Source organism: Lolium rigidum, chromosome 4 (assembly GCF_022539505.1).
Source record: "Lolium rigidum isolate FL_2022 chromosome 4, APGP_CSIRO_Lrig_0.1, whole genome shotgun sequence".
Classification (NCBI taxonomy): domain Eukaryota; kingdom Viridiplantae; phylum Streptophyta; class Magnoliopsida; order Poales; family Poaceae; genus Lolium; species Lolium rigidum.
The window spans coordinates 206,138,672-206,155,384 of NC_061511.1; the positions used below are offsets into that span (position 1 = coordinate 206,138,672).

At 43.3% G+C, this 16,713-nt stretch overlaps 1 protein-coding gene across 1 annotated transcript; it reads right to left on the reverse strand.

The window, feature by feature from the left end:
- Positions 1-1,323: 1,323 nt before the first annotated feature.
- Positions 1,324-5,165, reverse strand: LOC124648096 (cytokinin riboside 5'-monophosphate phosphoribohydrolase LOG-like). The gene is made up of 7 exons (XM_047187915.1): positions 4,899-5,165; positions 4,082-4,179; positions 3,405-3,435; positions 2,626-2,725; positions 2,468-2,538; positions 1,617-1,760; positions 1,324-1,452 (listed from the first exon to the last, which is right to left on the reverse strand). The coding sequence occupies exons 1-7, from the start codon at positions 5,163-5,165 to the stop codon at positions 1,348-1,350; spliced, it is 816 nt and encodes a 271-aa protein (XP_047043871.1). The 3' UTR covers positions 1,324-1,347.
- Between the last annotated feature and the right edge of the window lie 11,548 nt (positions 5,166-16,713).

Genomic DNA, 16,713 nt, shown 5'->3' on the forward strand with positions numbered 1-16,713 from the left:
ACGATTGTAAGGGCTAGGGTGTGCCTTAGTTTGTAAGGACACTTTGTAATCACTAGGCTGCAGGTTTCTTACGCACTCTTTTCCTTACCAGGGTACCTGAGGGGACTGGAAGGTTTTTAATGAGGCGGCCTGCTGCTATTATAATATATGTGTTCTTACCTCAAAAAAAAAAAAAAACATGTTTATAGGTCGCAAAACGGCTGACGTGAAACAGACCATGTAAACTAAAACTAAAAAACGGAATATTGGAAAAGTAGTCATCTTCTTCACGAGAAGTATCTGCCCCGCTGCCTAAATCTCCCACGTGGCCGCCGCCGAAGTAGCAAAGCATTAGCAGCTAGTACAGGCATAAGCTGCAAAGCACAAGCAGCTGGCCCGTGCCCAAGCGCAATCAGCAAATCACATAAGCATCTGCTAATAAGCCCTCATACACGCGCACAGGCACGATGTGCTAGCTCGTCCATGCGCAGAGCCACGCGCACCAGCTAGCTGCCTCCAGCTGCCGTTTCAGCGCGCCGTTGCTGCGAATCGATCGGTAGCTTGGCCTCGCGCGATCTGTACGCCTGCGAATTTCGTCGCTCCGTCGATCTCCTCGACAAGGACACCATCTAGGTAGCAGGATTCGCTGGAAATTGACATAGACATGGTTGAAATTGGAGCGAGCTGACATGATGTTTGACCGGATGTTTGACCGGCGATGCATAATTTTAGCAAATCAACCAAAAATCGGCAGCTGGAGGCGGTTGTACGGACGGCGGCGCTGGAGAAATCCGTTCATTTTTGGGCCTATAAACCGCCCATCAGTCTGTATTAGTAGGGGTCGCGTGTGAAATTTTTCGGGTCCCTGAAAAAGTTTTTCGGGCCGGGCAGCAAGTTCAGTCTCTGTTCTCCGCCATTTTCAACCCGAACCCGTAAATCGGCCAGAAAAATATGGTTCCAGCGTGATTTAGAGTTGCTCGACCTGGATGCCGGATCACATCCCAGCTGGAGAGAGATGTTCGGAAACTGTTGTTCGGAACAGCAACACGAAACAAGATTACCAGAAATCAGCACAAGCACACAAAAAGAAGGCCATGATAAACTATGTATTTATATATAGTTATGCCAGGATCACGGCAAGATCTACAGGCTTGCTGCTTGCCCATCCATACAAGTTGAAGTTACCACTAAATTAATCATGGCTGCCACCCGAAACAATCATCCACGGTGACAGCGTATGAGAGATCAGCGCTAACAAAACAAAACACCCAAACTAGTCTGCAACTTGTTACCCTTTGGTTGGTTAGGACTTACAAATATTTTCTGCACTGTTATCACGGCGCATGTTGGTCCTATATAGATGGTAGATCAGGTCGAAGTGATCGCGGTCTCCAGCTCTGGGACCAGGTTGTTGCCTGGCTTCTGGGTCTGGTCCTCCCAGACCAAGCCGATGTTATACTCAGGGACATAATCCTGCAAACGGGCACATGGATTCTGTTATAGGTTTTAGGTTATATAAATGAAGTCTGTCATACTATGAACTACAATATGCAGCCAGCTTCCATTGGATTGAGAAAAGGAAGCTCCAGTTTCAGAGTCGTGTTCAACTGATAAGTAATACAGAGTTGGGATCTGACCTCCAGCTTCATCACTAGTTCCTTGACTGTCGGAGCTGAGATGATGATCTGTCTCGCCTCCTCAGTGATGAAGCCTTCACTGACGGCCAAGTCGATAAATGACAGCAGAGGGTCGTAGAACCCGTCAACGTTCAGCAGACCGACCTGGTATTCAGTTGTGCAACAGGCACCACGAATAAGTATAGTGATAAACAAAAATGTAGATCATGATTCAACAACGTTGATTACTGAGTGATCCACTCGCACCCGCAGAATCGTATCTGATATCAACAGGCAAATAAATAGCAATTCGACAGGCCGGCAGATCCAATAATAGTGACAGGAGGTACAGAAGATGGATGCAGAATTGACTGTTCTATGTATCCCCTGAAGCATTCAGCTTTTCATATTACTTAGCAATTATTCATCATAGAGACATTTTCTTGCACATACGACACACACTGCCTTTTTCATATCCCCAAACATTGATCCTGATAGCAGTACAGGAATATTCATATAGTGTGGGGGATTATCTTACTAGATGCGAATAATAAAGTCGAGAATGCCGATTGCATGCCCTTCAGTTCCAGCAATATTCTAAGGCAGTGATGCAGACACCTCCTTTGACTAAACCATGTTTACAATAATCTATCGCCATGTGGGTGAAGATCGTGCTCAAATGTGAACAGAGGAGGTAGCATCAGATCATAACGGCCCTAACGACATGATAATAAACAAAGAATGTGTTCATACCTACTAAAATGAAGTGGGTTGACAAACAATATACAGACAAACATGCCATTTCTAGATGATTGGGATTGTATAGTTTTTGTGTGAAAAAGCACAAGGAACAAGTACAAGATAGTGTTTACCGGCTTCTTATGTATTCCTAATTGTGCCCACGTGATAACTTCAAGCAACTCCTCCAAGGTTCCATAGCCACCTATCAATACAGTGAGATTATCAAGCGCTGCACCACAAAATATGATTATACTCAGATTTCTCTCACTTGTAGTAAAATGGACTATACCCGGTAAAGCAATAAAAGCATCAGCATAGCGAGCCATTTCCGCCTTTCTCTCATGCATGCCAGAAACAGCTCTAACTTCCCCTACAGGGTCCCCAGTTACCTGGAGAACAAGAGTATGAATTAGGGACAGTAACTAAGCAACAAGCATCCAACAGTATAAGCTGCATCCTCAGATAATTCCATATATAAAAATGACTATTCAACAGTAGTAATCTATTCAGTTTGTCATGATTAACAAGTTTAGCTGCCAACGCCTAGACTAAGTGCATGCCATCTTGAAGATGTTGAAAATAAGAAGGTGAAAATTGCCAATCCATGTAACAAAGATGAATATCTGCTTAAGAAGATTACAAGTTACTGTAGTGTTTTGAACCGTTGCAAGAATAGTGCAAAGTCCATATGGTGTTACTAGTTGTACTAACAATAACTTTTATACATTTTGTCAACCTAGAAGGAAAAAATACTACCATGTGGCATCATAATCATTTTTTTTCCAGATATCAAATTCATTAAAAAATATTGGTTATCTGGCTAAAAAGGTTATAATGTACATTCCTTAACTGTTACCAGATCAGTGCAAATTCCATATGTAATTGCTAGTTGTATAAATCACAGTTTTCACAAAAAATTAAATTAAATTATAATGCCAAGCAACATGGAAAAAAACGAAGCTATATCAAATTCATATAGTAATGCATCATACTGTATGGAGAATTTTAAAAAAATCTTTGCACACCCAGTCAAGATTCCAGAAACTAGAATTGGAGTGTTTGACTCACCTCTCTGGGCATGAGTGACTTGGGGATGATCCTGGATGGAAAAAAAGGGAACCAAAAGAGCCACATTAATTCCAGTCTAAAGCAGTCAAACTAGCACTGTAGCAACAGCAAGTTGGTCTTTCCCCATGAAAAGAAACTGGCAAGCCTAGAGAGAGAGAGCTACAGCTATCCAGCCAGAAGCAGGCCTTTCAAGAACTAGACAATGTAGGAGTACTTCCAAGTATAAATGCACAATAATACAACTACTGCAGCAATAAGTTTGATATCAAAAAGATAAACTAAATTGCAATAACACTAGTACTGCCTTGCACAGCTTGCAGCAGCTGGGCTGAGGAGTGCCTGCCCCTGGTGGCCATTGCAGGCATGGAAACAACTACTCTTTCGAGAAGGACACGAAAAGTAGCTTCCATTTCCGTGAAAAAACGAACGCGACCGGCATGGGCTGCCCGGCCCCCCTTGCTCCAACTGGCATGCAATGGAGCCCAGACCCCCAGCAGCCCGAAGGCTGCCATTTTTGGAGCAGCTGAGCTGCTGTGCTGGGACTGGGAGCCTGGGGCTGGGAGCAAAGCACCCAGACTCCCAGATCAAAGAACACCATAAAAGCACCAAGCATGTAGGGAGACAATGCAGGCAGAGATGGCGATGGATAGGGGATGGGGGTGGTGATGCTCACATACCCAATCACATGTCGGCCTCCGTCGTGGACGGCGTGGGAGACGAGCCCCATGAGGCCGATGGAGCCGCCCCCGTAGACCAGGTCTATGCCCCTCTCCACCTGCACAACAGAACGAAGCAGTCAGGCACACAGACTAGTGTAGTACACGCAGTCACAGAAAATTCCAGTCTGTTTGTTTGTTCAAGTGTGGTAGCGGCATTGAATTTTTCGGCGCATGCAGGCAAGACAAAATGTTTGTGCGTCTGGGCAAGCAAGCAAGCATGGCGATTGTTTGTGCATTTCGGCAAGCAAGTGAGGTCACGGTGTGATGATGGGTATGATGCCAAGCTAGCTAGAGGGAAATTGACAAGGGTGGAGAAATGGCAAGGCCTTGCCCCGCCTTTGGGCAACAGACGATTGCAGAGGAAGGCAGTTCCGGCAAGGCGGAAGACGCCATGAGCGTCGTCCTGTTCTGGCGCGCGGTAGCCACGTGATCATGCAAGAACTCTACGGCGGCTGCCCATGGTCACCGCGGCGCGCGTGTACCGGACTAGCGAACCCCAGCCTCTATCATTGAAGGCTCGTCGCCATTCACAGAATCGAGTTCGGGCGCCCCCACCAGATTGATCAATCCCCGGTCCAAGACAAGAACGGGAAGGACCGAATCGGCGAGGAAATGGACGGGAAAGGCGGCCCTTTTTGTCGGTAAGGGAGTAATCATAGAACCTAAACCCTCCCTCCCGGGGACGAGGCGGGCGACGGAAAAAACCCCGGGGGTGTGACGGCGGCGAGCTGCGGGATGAAGCAAGCGGGCGGGTGAGGTGGGTTTGTGATCTTACCAGCTCCTTGCCGAGCTCGACGGCGGCGTCCTGGTAGCTGGCCTTGCGGCCCTTGGCGCTGCCGCAGTAGACGCAGATCCGGCGGAACCGCGACGCCCGCCGCTCCGACGCCTCGGCGCCGCCGTCCTCCGCGGCTTCGACGTCGCCGTGCACGCCGCGGCTCGGCTCCGGCGGCGCAGGCGCGGCCGGCGGCGACTCGACCGCTCCCATCTCGACGGGCCCGAACGCGGGCGGCTCCACTGCCACCGCCGCCGCCGCGAGGCTCATGGCGGCGAGGCGAGGCGATCGCTCGCGTGCGGGGGCGATTGGAGGGGAGGAGCAGAGGGGGATGGGAGGAAGTACGCGGCAGGATGGAGGTAGAGAGAGGGAGATAGAGGTGGCGTCGTCGTCTATATAGGCAGGCCGTGCGTGGTGTGGTGGTTCTGTGGGCGCAAGCGTGGGCCATGGCTAGGGTTGTTGTTCATGGGACACGCTTTTGCCAACAACATTTCTTTGGTAGTACTCTTTTGGTTTTATTTGTTGAAAAAAATACTCTCTTGTTCTCAAAAAAAAATGGAGGCACGTGTATACACCCTTTATTATTAGATATAACATATATATATCTTTAGATTTAGATTTAGATTTAGATACAGATATAAATATATATCTTTTGGTTTTAATTTTGATGTAGATATCGATATCGATATCTATATAGATTTAGATATAAATATAGATACAGATATAGCTAGTACTTTTTGGATATAGATAAAAGATCGTATTTTTGGATATTTACAGCTTCTCCAACGAAATGATGCGCACAACTTTTTTTATACTAAAATTATTCAACGAAACCTTATAAGAAAAATAGAAAGATCAAACTAAAGACACCTAACTAACACCAGATGTCACAACACCTACAACGTTGATGAAAGGGGTGACCCTGTCAAGGCCTCATGTCACAACACCTACACTCGAGAAGTCATTGCCACCACCTTTCGCCGACCCATCTTTAGGAAAGATCAATGCATTGACATAGCCAGACCTGCCATCGATGCTGTCACGGCGCCAGACGACGCTACCACCCTGCGTGAGTCCATCAAGCCGCATCCATCACCGAGACCCCGCTGCACCACGCCACCGAGACTCGACAACTTCGACAAGGTAGATGCAAACCGCTCCGCCAGAAGCCCCTCCAGGTAGCATCAACTCCTAAAATGATGCCCACATGAGGGACAACGACGCCGCATGCCGCCATCCCCCGATCCGAGAGACCTAGATCTGGGGTTTCTCCCGTAGCTGCCCGGACAAGCGAGGAGAATCGAACGCAACAAAGAAGCTCCTAGACGATGCCTCCGTGGAGGGTATGACGCTGAGACCACCAACCATCGACTAATCTGAGAATCTAGGGTTTCATCTAGAGACTGTACTTTGCGCGAGAGACATCCATCCCATTAAGTGCAACGCCACCATGGCCTCCACCACCATCGAAGGAATTGACGACGAGGCCGAGGGAGATGGCCAGCCTCTCTAGGAGGAGTGCCGCCACCGCCAAATCCAAGGTCGCCGCCCTAGGTACCAACCTCCACCACCGAAACGTCGGAGGGTTGCCATCCTCCATACAGTAACCTCCCCACGCGCCGCTCCGGCCATACTGTCAAATCTTGCAAAAAGAATTCTTCTTCTATAAAATTATAGCACGCATTTAACGTACTCTCCAAAAACCAATGCACAGTTGTGAGATAGTTTGTGCTAATAACATGTCGAAAAATTTGATAAAAATATACTACTGTATAACATAACGTTTTGCAATGCAATTAATCATTGAACTTATACACACAGGAGTAGTAGTAGTGGCGAGACAAACTTTGTTCTTTCCCAGCACATGGGGATCGATGTACTTTCGGACTAGAAAATGCAGATGGACCTCCAATAATGATGGTTCGTTCATGTTCTCGTTGTGCCACGTGTTGGTTCTATTCCGTGAGATATTATTTAGATCGATGAGAAACGTGAGAAGGTCACCCATTATGAACGTGTCCCAAGGATGGAACGAGCTCTGTCAAACAAAAAAAAGAGGATGGAACAAGCAGAGCGCACGGCGACACGGCCACGGGCAGCTAGCACGTGCACAATTTTTTAATCCTATATTTGAGATGATTTATCTATTACTTCCGTGTAGTCTTGTACCTAAATAGTTAGGGATTTGAACTAAGTTGGTGCTTAGTTAAGTCCTATATTGTTGGATTTGCTTCGTGATTCATGCTATCGGTTGTAATATGAATTGTGAGATTCGATGACAACATCTAACTGAGAACGAAATTAGTTCTCAGTCGACTTAGAAATAGCCACACCTAAATATTTATTGCATATTTAGATATAAGCTATAAAATGTGCCTTATTCATTAAACTTATGATAAATATTTAGAACCACACAGTAGTATTACTGTTCAAGTATAAACCGTGTCAGAACAAACTTGACGAAGAAGGATAAATTTAGAGAAAAAACTTAAATTCAGAAGAAAAAAAAATAACGAAGGAGTATGTTAGAATGATTAAGAGGACGGTGATATCTCCAACTCACTAAATATTAAATATCAACTTTGACGCATTGGTGTCTAATAAAACCGAAATTTTTAATACCGACCCTTCCACTTCGTAAATTTTTAAGACTCTGGCTTTCAAAGATACCAATAATAATATATATACGCGTTTTTGTAAACGTGAGTGTATTGGGCCACAACATTGATCCCTGCTCAAAAGTTTGTTTGTGTATGAAGAAGTTTCCGTAGTCTAACCAAACTTTTTTTAGAAAGCTAAATACTGTACTATATAGTACATACAAAATGGAATATTGATCGAACATAATGTCCCAACATCACGATAGGAAGAGAAATAGCATACGTGACGGCTTTTAGTCGACTGTACCCAGCTGAAAGGATGAGCAGTACGGTACAGGGTGACACGAGCGCAATGTGCAGCCACTAGCTGTATGCGAGTTTCTTTTTCTTAATATATGGGAACTGTGCATAGATGAGATCCGCTAGCTTAGACAAGCATTGTTTTTCCAACTTTTTTTTGGTTGCTAACACCGTATACCACGAGGTTGAACAAGCATTATTTATCATCACTCCTTTTTTGCGGGAAATTTATCAGCACTCCTTAATTCAATGTGCTTTGTTTGTAGTTTGATTAAATGTGCTTTCTTGAATACTCAGAGTCCCATGCATGGATACCTAGCCACTATTGTAGTACGTTGGTTGCTTCTCTGTCCGACCTGGGCGCCATCATACGTGCTTTCACGTTTATCCGCAGAAACAGAGGGAAATATAGAAATCACGAACATAAATACGAAAACGTGTACACTCTGAAATAGAAACGGGTCAAACACTATATGGATAATAGGGATACAATAGCGGATGATAGTGGGACTAGCAGCGCCACCACAACAGCAGATAGGGTATGCCAAACCCTAAGGTGCATGGGTGCACCTGCAAGATAAGGAGGGAAGGATAGATAAATTATTTGATAGGGTGTGCCTAACCCTAAGGTGCGTGGCTGATATCTCTTTTCATCATTTGGCATACTTAAGAGATTGGAGATAGCCGTGGCGAGAGGATCTCCATCCGCGATTTCAGTAGCACACCCCAATAGATTTATTTGAGTGTCGATCACATTACAAGCTCATATCGGTGCATTTAACAATGTGTTGGCATAAATTGGAGCCCGGTAAAATGCCGGCAACCTCACGCTTCTCCCTACGTGCAGGGTGTTGGATGGTCTCATTGGTGCCTCGCACCACGACGGATGTTGCCGGTGGGGCTGCCATGACACGGTACAAACGATGTTCAGCCTCTTTAATAACCAGGAGGAGGTTTGTCGGTGTCTTTAATGGAAGCACCGGTTCCTCGAGCAGAGACGCCTCGTATACCTCTGGTGTAAATGTGCAAGCCAGCCTCCTCATATTTAATTTATTGTGAGAGATCATAGTGGTATCATAGATAGATATTGTATCATAACACGCAGAAAAAAAATTATCAAATAGATCTTGTACACAAACTTGCATTGAGATTCTACAAATCAACAAATATAATGAGACGATGTTACTATTACATGACACCAGGATTATAGATATAATTAATATATTACTATAGTATACTACAAACTATTATCACAGATCTTTTTAAAATTGTTATGAATTATGAGATATCTATCATGTATTTTCTTAATTTCCGTGAGTAACTAATGTGGATTCTCTCTTTTCTCTCGATCCTCTAGTGTATATTATTTCCTCCTTCAACATGTGTCTTCTTCTCTCTCTTCTTCCATGGATGCAAAATAATTTTTGGTGCAAATAATAATTAATGGCAGTAAGTAATTATCCCTGGTCGTAGAAAATTTCCCTCTAACCTTAGTCTTTTACAATCGAGGATTTTTAACACGGTATTTTTAGTAAATGAGAAAATAAATTGGTGTTGTGTACAATATATTAAAGAGTGTATCTTAGAGATATAACTCTTGCATGGAGGCATAGGCCAAAAGAAAATGAGAATACCTTGGCGGTAAGTAATTATTATTTGTTGTTGGCACTATATTAAAGAGTATATCTTAGAGATATACATATTTATACCCCAATCTCATGCATATCCTAGAATCATTAAACATATACACCCTTAGGCTAGCCATAGTGCTAGTATCGTAAGGAGTATCATGCATGTCACTGATGCGCGTAAATATACACGTCCGTTGGGAACCCCAAGAGGAAGGTGTGATGCGCACAGCAGTAAGTTTTCCCTCAGAAAGAAACCAAGGTTATCGAACAAGTAGGAGCCAAGAAGCACGTGAAGGTTGTTGGTGGAGGAATGTAGTGCGGCGCAACACCAGTGAAACCAGCGCCAACATGGAACCTGCACAACACAATCAAAGTACTTTGCCCCAACGTAACAGTGAGGTTGTCAATCTCACCGGCTTGCTGAACACAAAGGATTAAGCGTATCGAGTGGAAGATGGTGGTTGTTTGCAAAGAACAGTAAAAGCAGTAGAATGTATTCAGATGTAAAAGATTGGACCGGGGTCCACAGTTCACTAGTGGTGTCTCTCCAATAAGATAACTAACATGCTGGGTGACAAATTACAGGCGAGCAATTGACAAATAAAGATTCAATACATATCAACGATGATTACTATGTGATTTAATCAGGGCATTACGACAAAGTACATAGACCGCTATCCAGCATGCATCTATGCCTAAATAATCCACCTTCGAGGTTATCATCCGAACCCCTTCCGGTATTAAGTTGTAAACAACAGATAATTGCATTAAGTATGGTGCGTAATGTAATCAACACAAATATCCTTAGACAAAGCATCAATGTTTTATCCCTAGTAGCAACAAGCACATCCACAGCCTTAGAACTTTCGTCACACTGTCCCAGATTAAATGGAGGCATGAACCCACTATCGAGCATAATTACCCCCTCTTGGAGTTACAAGTATCAACTTGGCCAGAGCCTCTACTAGCAACGGAGAGCATGCAAGAACATAAACAACACATATATGATAGATTGATAATCAACTTAACATAGTATTCTCTATTCATCGGATCTCACCAAACACAACATGTAGCATTACAAATAGATGATCTTGATCATGTTAGGCAGCTCACAAGATCTATAACAATGAAAGCACAAGCGGAGAAGACAACCATCTAGCTACTGCTATGGACCCATAGTCCAAGGATGAACTACTCACGCATCAATCCGGAGGCGGGCATGATGATGTAGAGCCCCTCCGGTGATGATTCCCCTCTCCGGCAGGGTGCCGGAGGCGATCTCCTGAATCCCCCGAGATGGGATTGGCGGCGGCGGCCTCTCGGTAATGTTTTCCGTATCGTGGCTCTCGGTACAGGGGGTTTCACGACGGAGGCTTTAAGTAGGCGGAAGGGTAGTTCAAAGGGCGACACGAGGAGCCCACACTACAGGGCCGCGCGGCCAGGGCCTGGGCCGCGCCGCCCTGGTGTCTGGCCACCTCGTGGCCCCACTTCGTCTCCTCTTCGGACTTCTGGAAGCTTCGTGCAAAAATAGGCCCCTGGGCGTTGATTTCGTCCAATTCCGAGAATATTTCCTTACTAGGATTTCTGAAACCAAAAACAGCGTAAAAACAAGCAATCGACACTTCGGCATCTTGTTAATAGGTTAGTGCCGGAAAATGTAACATAACGCTCGTAAAGTATGTGTAAAACACTCAAGTATTGTAATAAAAGTAGCATGGAACATAAGAAATTATAGATACGTTTGAGACGTATCAAGCATCCCCAAGCTTAGTTCCTACTCGTCCTCGAGTAGGTAAACGATAACACAAATAATTTCTGAAGTGACATGCTACCAACATAATCTTGATCAACATTATTGTAAAGCATATGAGATGAATGGAGTGATCTGAACAAAAGATTGCTAACAAAGATAATGACTAAGCAAATGAATAATATAGCAAAACTTTTCATGAATAGTACTTTCAAGACAAGTATCAATAAGACTTGCATAAGAGCTAACTCATAAGCAATAAATTCATAGTAGAATGCATTGAAGCAACACAAAGGATGATTAAGTTTTAGCAATTGCTTTCAACTTGTAACATGTATATCTCATGGATATTTGTCAACATAGAGTAATATAACAGGTGCAATAAGTAAACATGTAAGAATCAATGCACACAGTTAACACAAGTGTTTGCTTCTAAGATAGAAGGGAATGGGTAAACTGACTCAACAATAAAGTAAAAGAATGGCCCTTCGCAGAGGGAAGCATGGATTACTATTTTTGTGCTAGAGCTTTTGTTTTGAAAACATAGAAACAATTTTGTCAACGGTAGTAATAATTCATATGTGCTATGCATAATACTTCCTACAAGTTGCATGTCTCATACATAGAGTACCAATAGTGCTCGCACCTTGTCCTACTATCTCGGAAACACGGATTCTCATCGCATAACATATGCTTCAACCAAGTGTCACAAAGGGGTACCTCTATGCCGCCTGTACAAGTGTCTAAGGAGAAAGCACGCATTGGATTTCTCGCTTTTGATTATTCTCAACTTAGACATCCATACCGGGACAACATAGACAACAGATAATGGACTCCTCTTTTAATGCTTAAGCATTCAACAATAGTTAATATTCTCATAAGAGATTGAGGTTGTATGTCCAAACTGAAACTTCCACCATGATACATGGCTTTAGTTAGCGGCCCAATGTTCTTCTCTAACATATGCATACTCAAACCATTTGATCGTGAAGTGCACTACTTCAGACAAGACAAACATGCATAGCATCTCACATGATATCCAACAAAGATAAAGTTGATGGCGTCCCCAGAAAACATGGTTACCGCTCAACAAGCAACTTATAAGAATTAAGACACATAACTACATATTCATCACCACAATATTTTTTAAGCTATTTGTCCCATGAGCTATATATTGCAGAGGTAGAGGAATGAAATTTAAAGGTAGCACTCAAGTAATTTACTTTGGAATGGCAAAAAAATACCACATAGTAGGTAGATATGGTGGACACAAATGGCATGGATTTTGGCTCAAGGTGTTTGGATGCACGAGAAGCATTTCCTCTCAGTACAAGGTTTGGGCTAGCAAGGTTGTTTGAAGCAAACACAAGTATGAACAGGTACAGCAAAACTCACACAAGAACATATTGCAAGCATTATAAGGCTCTATGATGCGCGTAGATGTACACGTCCGTTGGGAACCCCAAGAGGAAGGTATGACGCGCACAGTGGCAAGTTTTCCCTCAGAAAGAAACCAAGGTTTATCGAACCAGGAGGAGCCAAGAAGCACGTTGAAGGTTGATGGCGGCGGGATGTAGTGCGGCGCAACACCAGGGATTCCGGCGCCAACGTGGAACCTGCACAACACAACCAAAGTACTTTGCCCCAACGAAACAGTGAGGTTGTCAATCTCACGGGCTTGCTGTAACAAAGGATTAACCGTATTGTGTGGAAGATAATTGTTTGCAAGAAAACAGATAAAACAAGTATTGCAGTAGATTGTATGCGATGTAAAGAATAGGACCGGGGTCCACAGTTCACTAGAGGTGTCTCTCCCATAAGATAAAAACATGTTGGGTGAACAAATTACAGTCGGGCAATTGACAAATAGAAAAGGGCATAACAATGCATATACATGATATGATAAATATAGTGAGATTTAATTGGGCATTACGACAAAGTACATAGACCGCCATCCAACTCGCATCTATGCCTAAAAGGTCCACCTTCGAGGTTATCATCCGAACCCCTTTCAGTATTAAGTTGCAAAGCAACGATACAATTGCATTAAGTATGGTGCATAATGTAATCAACAACTACATCCTTAGACATAGAATCAATGTTTTATCCCTAGTGGCAACAGACACAGCACAACCTTAGAACTTTCTCACATCGTCCCGGGTATCAATGAAGGCATGAACCCACTATCGAGCATAAATACTCCCTCTTGGAGTTAAGAGCAAAAACTTGGCCGAGCCTCTACTAATAACGGAGAGCATGCAAGATCATAAACAACACATAAATAATAGATTGATAATCACCATAACATAGTATTCTCTATCCATCGGATCCCGACAAACACAACATATAGTATTACGGATAGATGATCTTGATCATGTTAGGCAGCTCACAAGATCCAACAATGAAGCACATAAGGAGAAGACGACCATCTAGCTACTGCTATGGACCCATAGTCCAGGGGTGAACTACTCACTCATCACTCCGGAGGCGACCATGGCGGTGTAGAGTCCTCCGGGAGATGAATCCCCTCTCCGGCAGGGTGCCGGAGGCGATCTCCTGAATCCCCCGAGATGGGATTCGCGGCGGCGGCGTCTCCGGAAGGTTTTCCGTATCGTGGCTCTCGATCCGGGGGTTTCGCTACGGAGGCTTTAAGTAGGCGAAAGGGTAGGTCAAGGGGCGGCACGAGGGCCCCACACACCAGGGCGGCGCGGGCCCAGCCCTGGCCGCGCGGCCCTGGCGTGGCGGCGCCTCGTCGCCCCACTTCGTTATCCTTTCGGTCTTTTGGAAGCTTCGTGCAAAAATAGGACCCTGGGCGTTGATTTCGTCCAATTCCGAGAATATTTCCTTACTAGGATTTCTGAAACCAAAAACAGCGTGAAAACAAGAATCGGCTCTTCGGCATCTTGTTAATAGGTTAGTTCCAAAAAATGCGTAAATACGACATATAATGTGCATAAAACATGTAGATATCATCAATAATGTAGCATGGAACATAAGAAATTATCGATACGTTGGAGACGTATCACTCTACACTGTCTTCCTTGTTGTTCAAACACTTTACCCGAAAATATCTAGACTTAGAGAGAACAATCATGCAAACCAAATTAAACAAGCTCTACAGTAGTTCTTCATTAATAGATTAAACTACATGATGAAAGAGCTTAAACATGATCTATGAGAGCTCAAACAATTGCCAAATTGCCAAACCATATGCAGCATTTTCCGATTCCAACCAAATAGCAATTTAACGTAGCAATAAGCTTTCGCCATGAACATTAAAGCACAATTAAGAACACAAGTGTTTCATAAGAAAAAGCGGAGCGTAATATCTCCAATATAAGAATGGCGAGATCCAACTTTATTCAAAACAAAACAAAAATAAAAGCAAACCGACGCTCCAAGTAAAGAACATAAGAATGTGACGGAATAAAAATATAGTTTCACTAGAAGTGACCTGATAATGTTGTCGATGAAGAAGGGGATGCCTTGGGCATCCCCAAGCTTAGATTCTTGAGTCTTCTTAAAATATGCAGGGATGAACCACCGGGGCATCCCCAAGCTTAGACCTTTCACTCTTCTTGATCATAGTATATCATCCTCTTCTCTTGACCCTTGAAAACTTCCTTCACACAAACTTCAAGCAAACTCATGAGAGGGTTAGTGCATAACCACAAATTCACATATTCAGAGGTGACACAATCATTCTTAACACTTCTGGACATTGCACAAAGCTTCTGAAAGTTAATGGAATAAAGAAACTCATTCAACATAGCAAAAGCGGCAATGCGAAATAAAAGACAGAATCTGTCAAAAACAGAACAGTCCGTAAAGATGCATCTGGACTGGGCACTTAACTTGCTCAAATGGAAAAACTCAAAACTAATGAAAGTTGCGTACATATCTGAGGATCAGGCTCGTAAATTTGCAGATTTTTTCGAATGTTTTACAGAGACTTATGCCAGAATTCGTGACAGACAGCAATGCTGTTTCTGCGCAGCGATCCCAAATATAACATCAACTTTAACATAGAAACTTTACTTGACATAAAAATATGATAAGGAGAGGTTGCTACAGTAGTAAACAACTTCCAAGACTCAACAAAACAAAAATTGCTGTAGTAAAATAAACACATGGGTTATCTCCCAAGAAGTGCTTTTCTTTAACGCCTTTCAGCTAGGCGCAGAAAGTGCAAATCAAGTAACATCAAGATAAGAAGCATCAACATTATTTTTCTTGCAAACACAACTTGTTGCAGAGGGTACTTTAGGTGCTCCATTATCTAAATTTTCTATGGTGGTGCTAGGGGTTTTAGCAATTTTAGGCCTATAATAATTCTTTTGTTTAGGCACTTTAGAGACATACATGAATTTTTGCTCTTTACCCACATAAGCTTTCTCCTTATAGTTGAGAGAAGAAAAGGTTGAACCCAAGGTTCCCATTGCTTTTTCAAGTTCATCAATCCTATTGGTTTGATTATCCTGGACAACACAAGTTCCTAGGACACTAATTCTTTCATCAATTCCTCCTAAGGATTTATCAAGTTCATTAGTTTTATCGAGTAACATTTCCAATTTAGTTTCAACATTTGGAAAAAATTTCTCTATGGTTTCCAATTTTTTCATAACATCCTCAAGAGAGATTTCAATTTTAACTTCATTAACAGGTGGTATTCCAACTAGACTCTCAATGATGCAGCTAGCTTCTAAAGCAGGAGTACCTAGGAAATTACCTCCCGAAAGAGTATCAAGAACATACATATTCCAACTAGATAAACCAACATAAAAGTTCCTAAGAAGGATAGTAGTGAAGTGTTTCTTAATGCACCTATGATGAGCATTACTAATTCTGTACCAAGCATCTTTAAAACTTTCTCCACCTTGTTGCTTAAAAGAACGAACTTCAACTTCAGGATTACTCATTTTAGCAGCAATAAAGTAAACTAGGCAAATAAAGTAAAGACAAGTAACTAATTTTTTTGTGTTTTGATATAATGCAGCAAACAAATTAGTAAATAAAATAAAGCAAGACAAAAACAAAGTAAAGAGATTGGAAGTGGAGACTCCCCTTGCAGCGTGTCTTGATCTCCCCGGCAACGGCGCCAGAAAAAATATGCTTGATGCGCGTAAATGTACACGTCCGTTGGGAACCCCAAGAGGAAGGTGTGATGCGCACAGCAGTAAGTTTTCCCTCAGTAAGAAACCAAGGTTATCGAACCAGTAGGAGCCAAGAAGCACGTGAAGGTTGTTGGTGGAGGAATGTAGTGCGGCGCAACACCGGTGAAACCAGCGCCAACGTGGAACCCGCACAACACAATCAAAGTACTTTGCCCCAACGTAACGAGTGAGGTTGTCAATCTCACCGGCTTGCTGAAAACAAAGGATTAAGCGTATCGAGTGGAAGATGGTGGTTGTTTGCAAAGAACAAGTAAAAGCGAGTAGAATGTATTCAGATGTAAAAGATTGGACCGGGGTCCACGAGTTCACTACCGGTGTCTCTCCAATAAGATAACTAACATGCTGGGTGAACAAATTACAGGC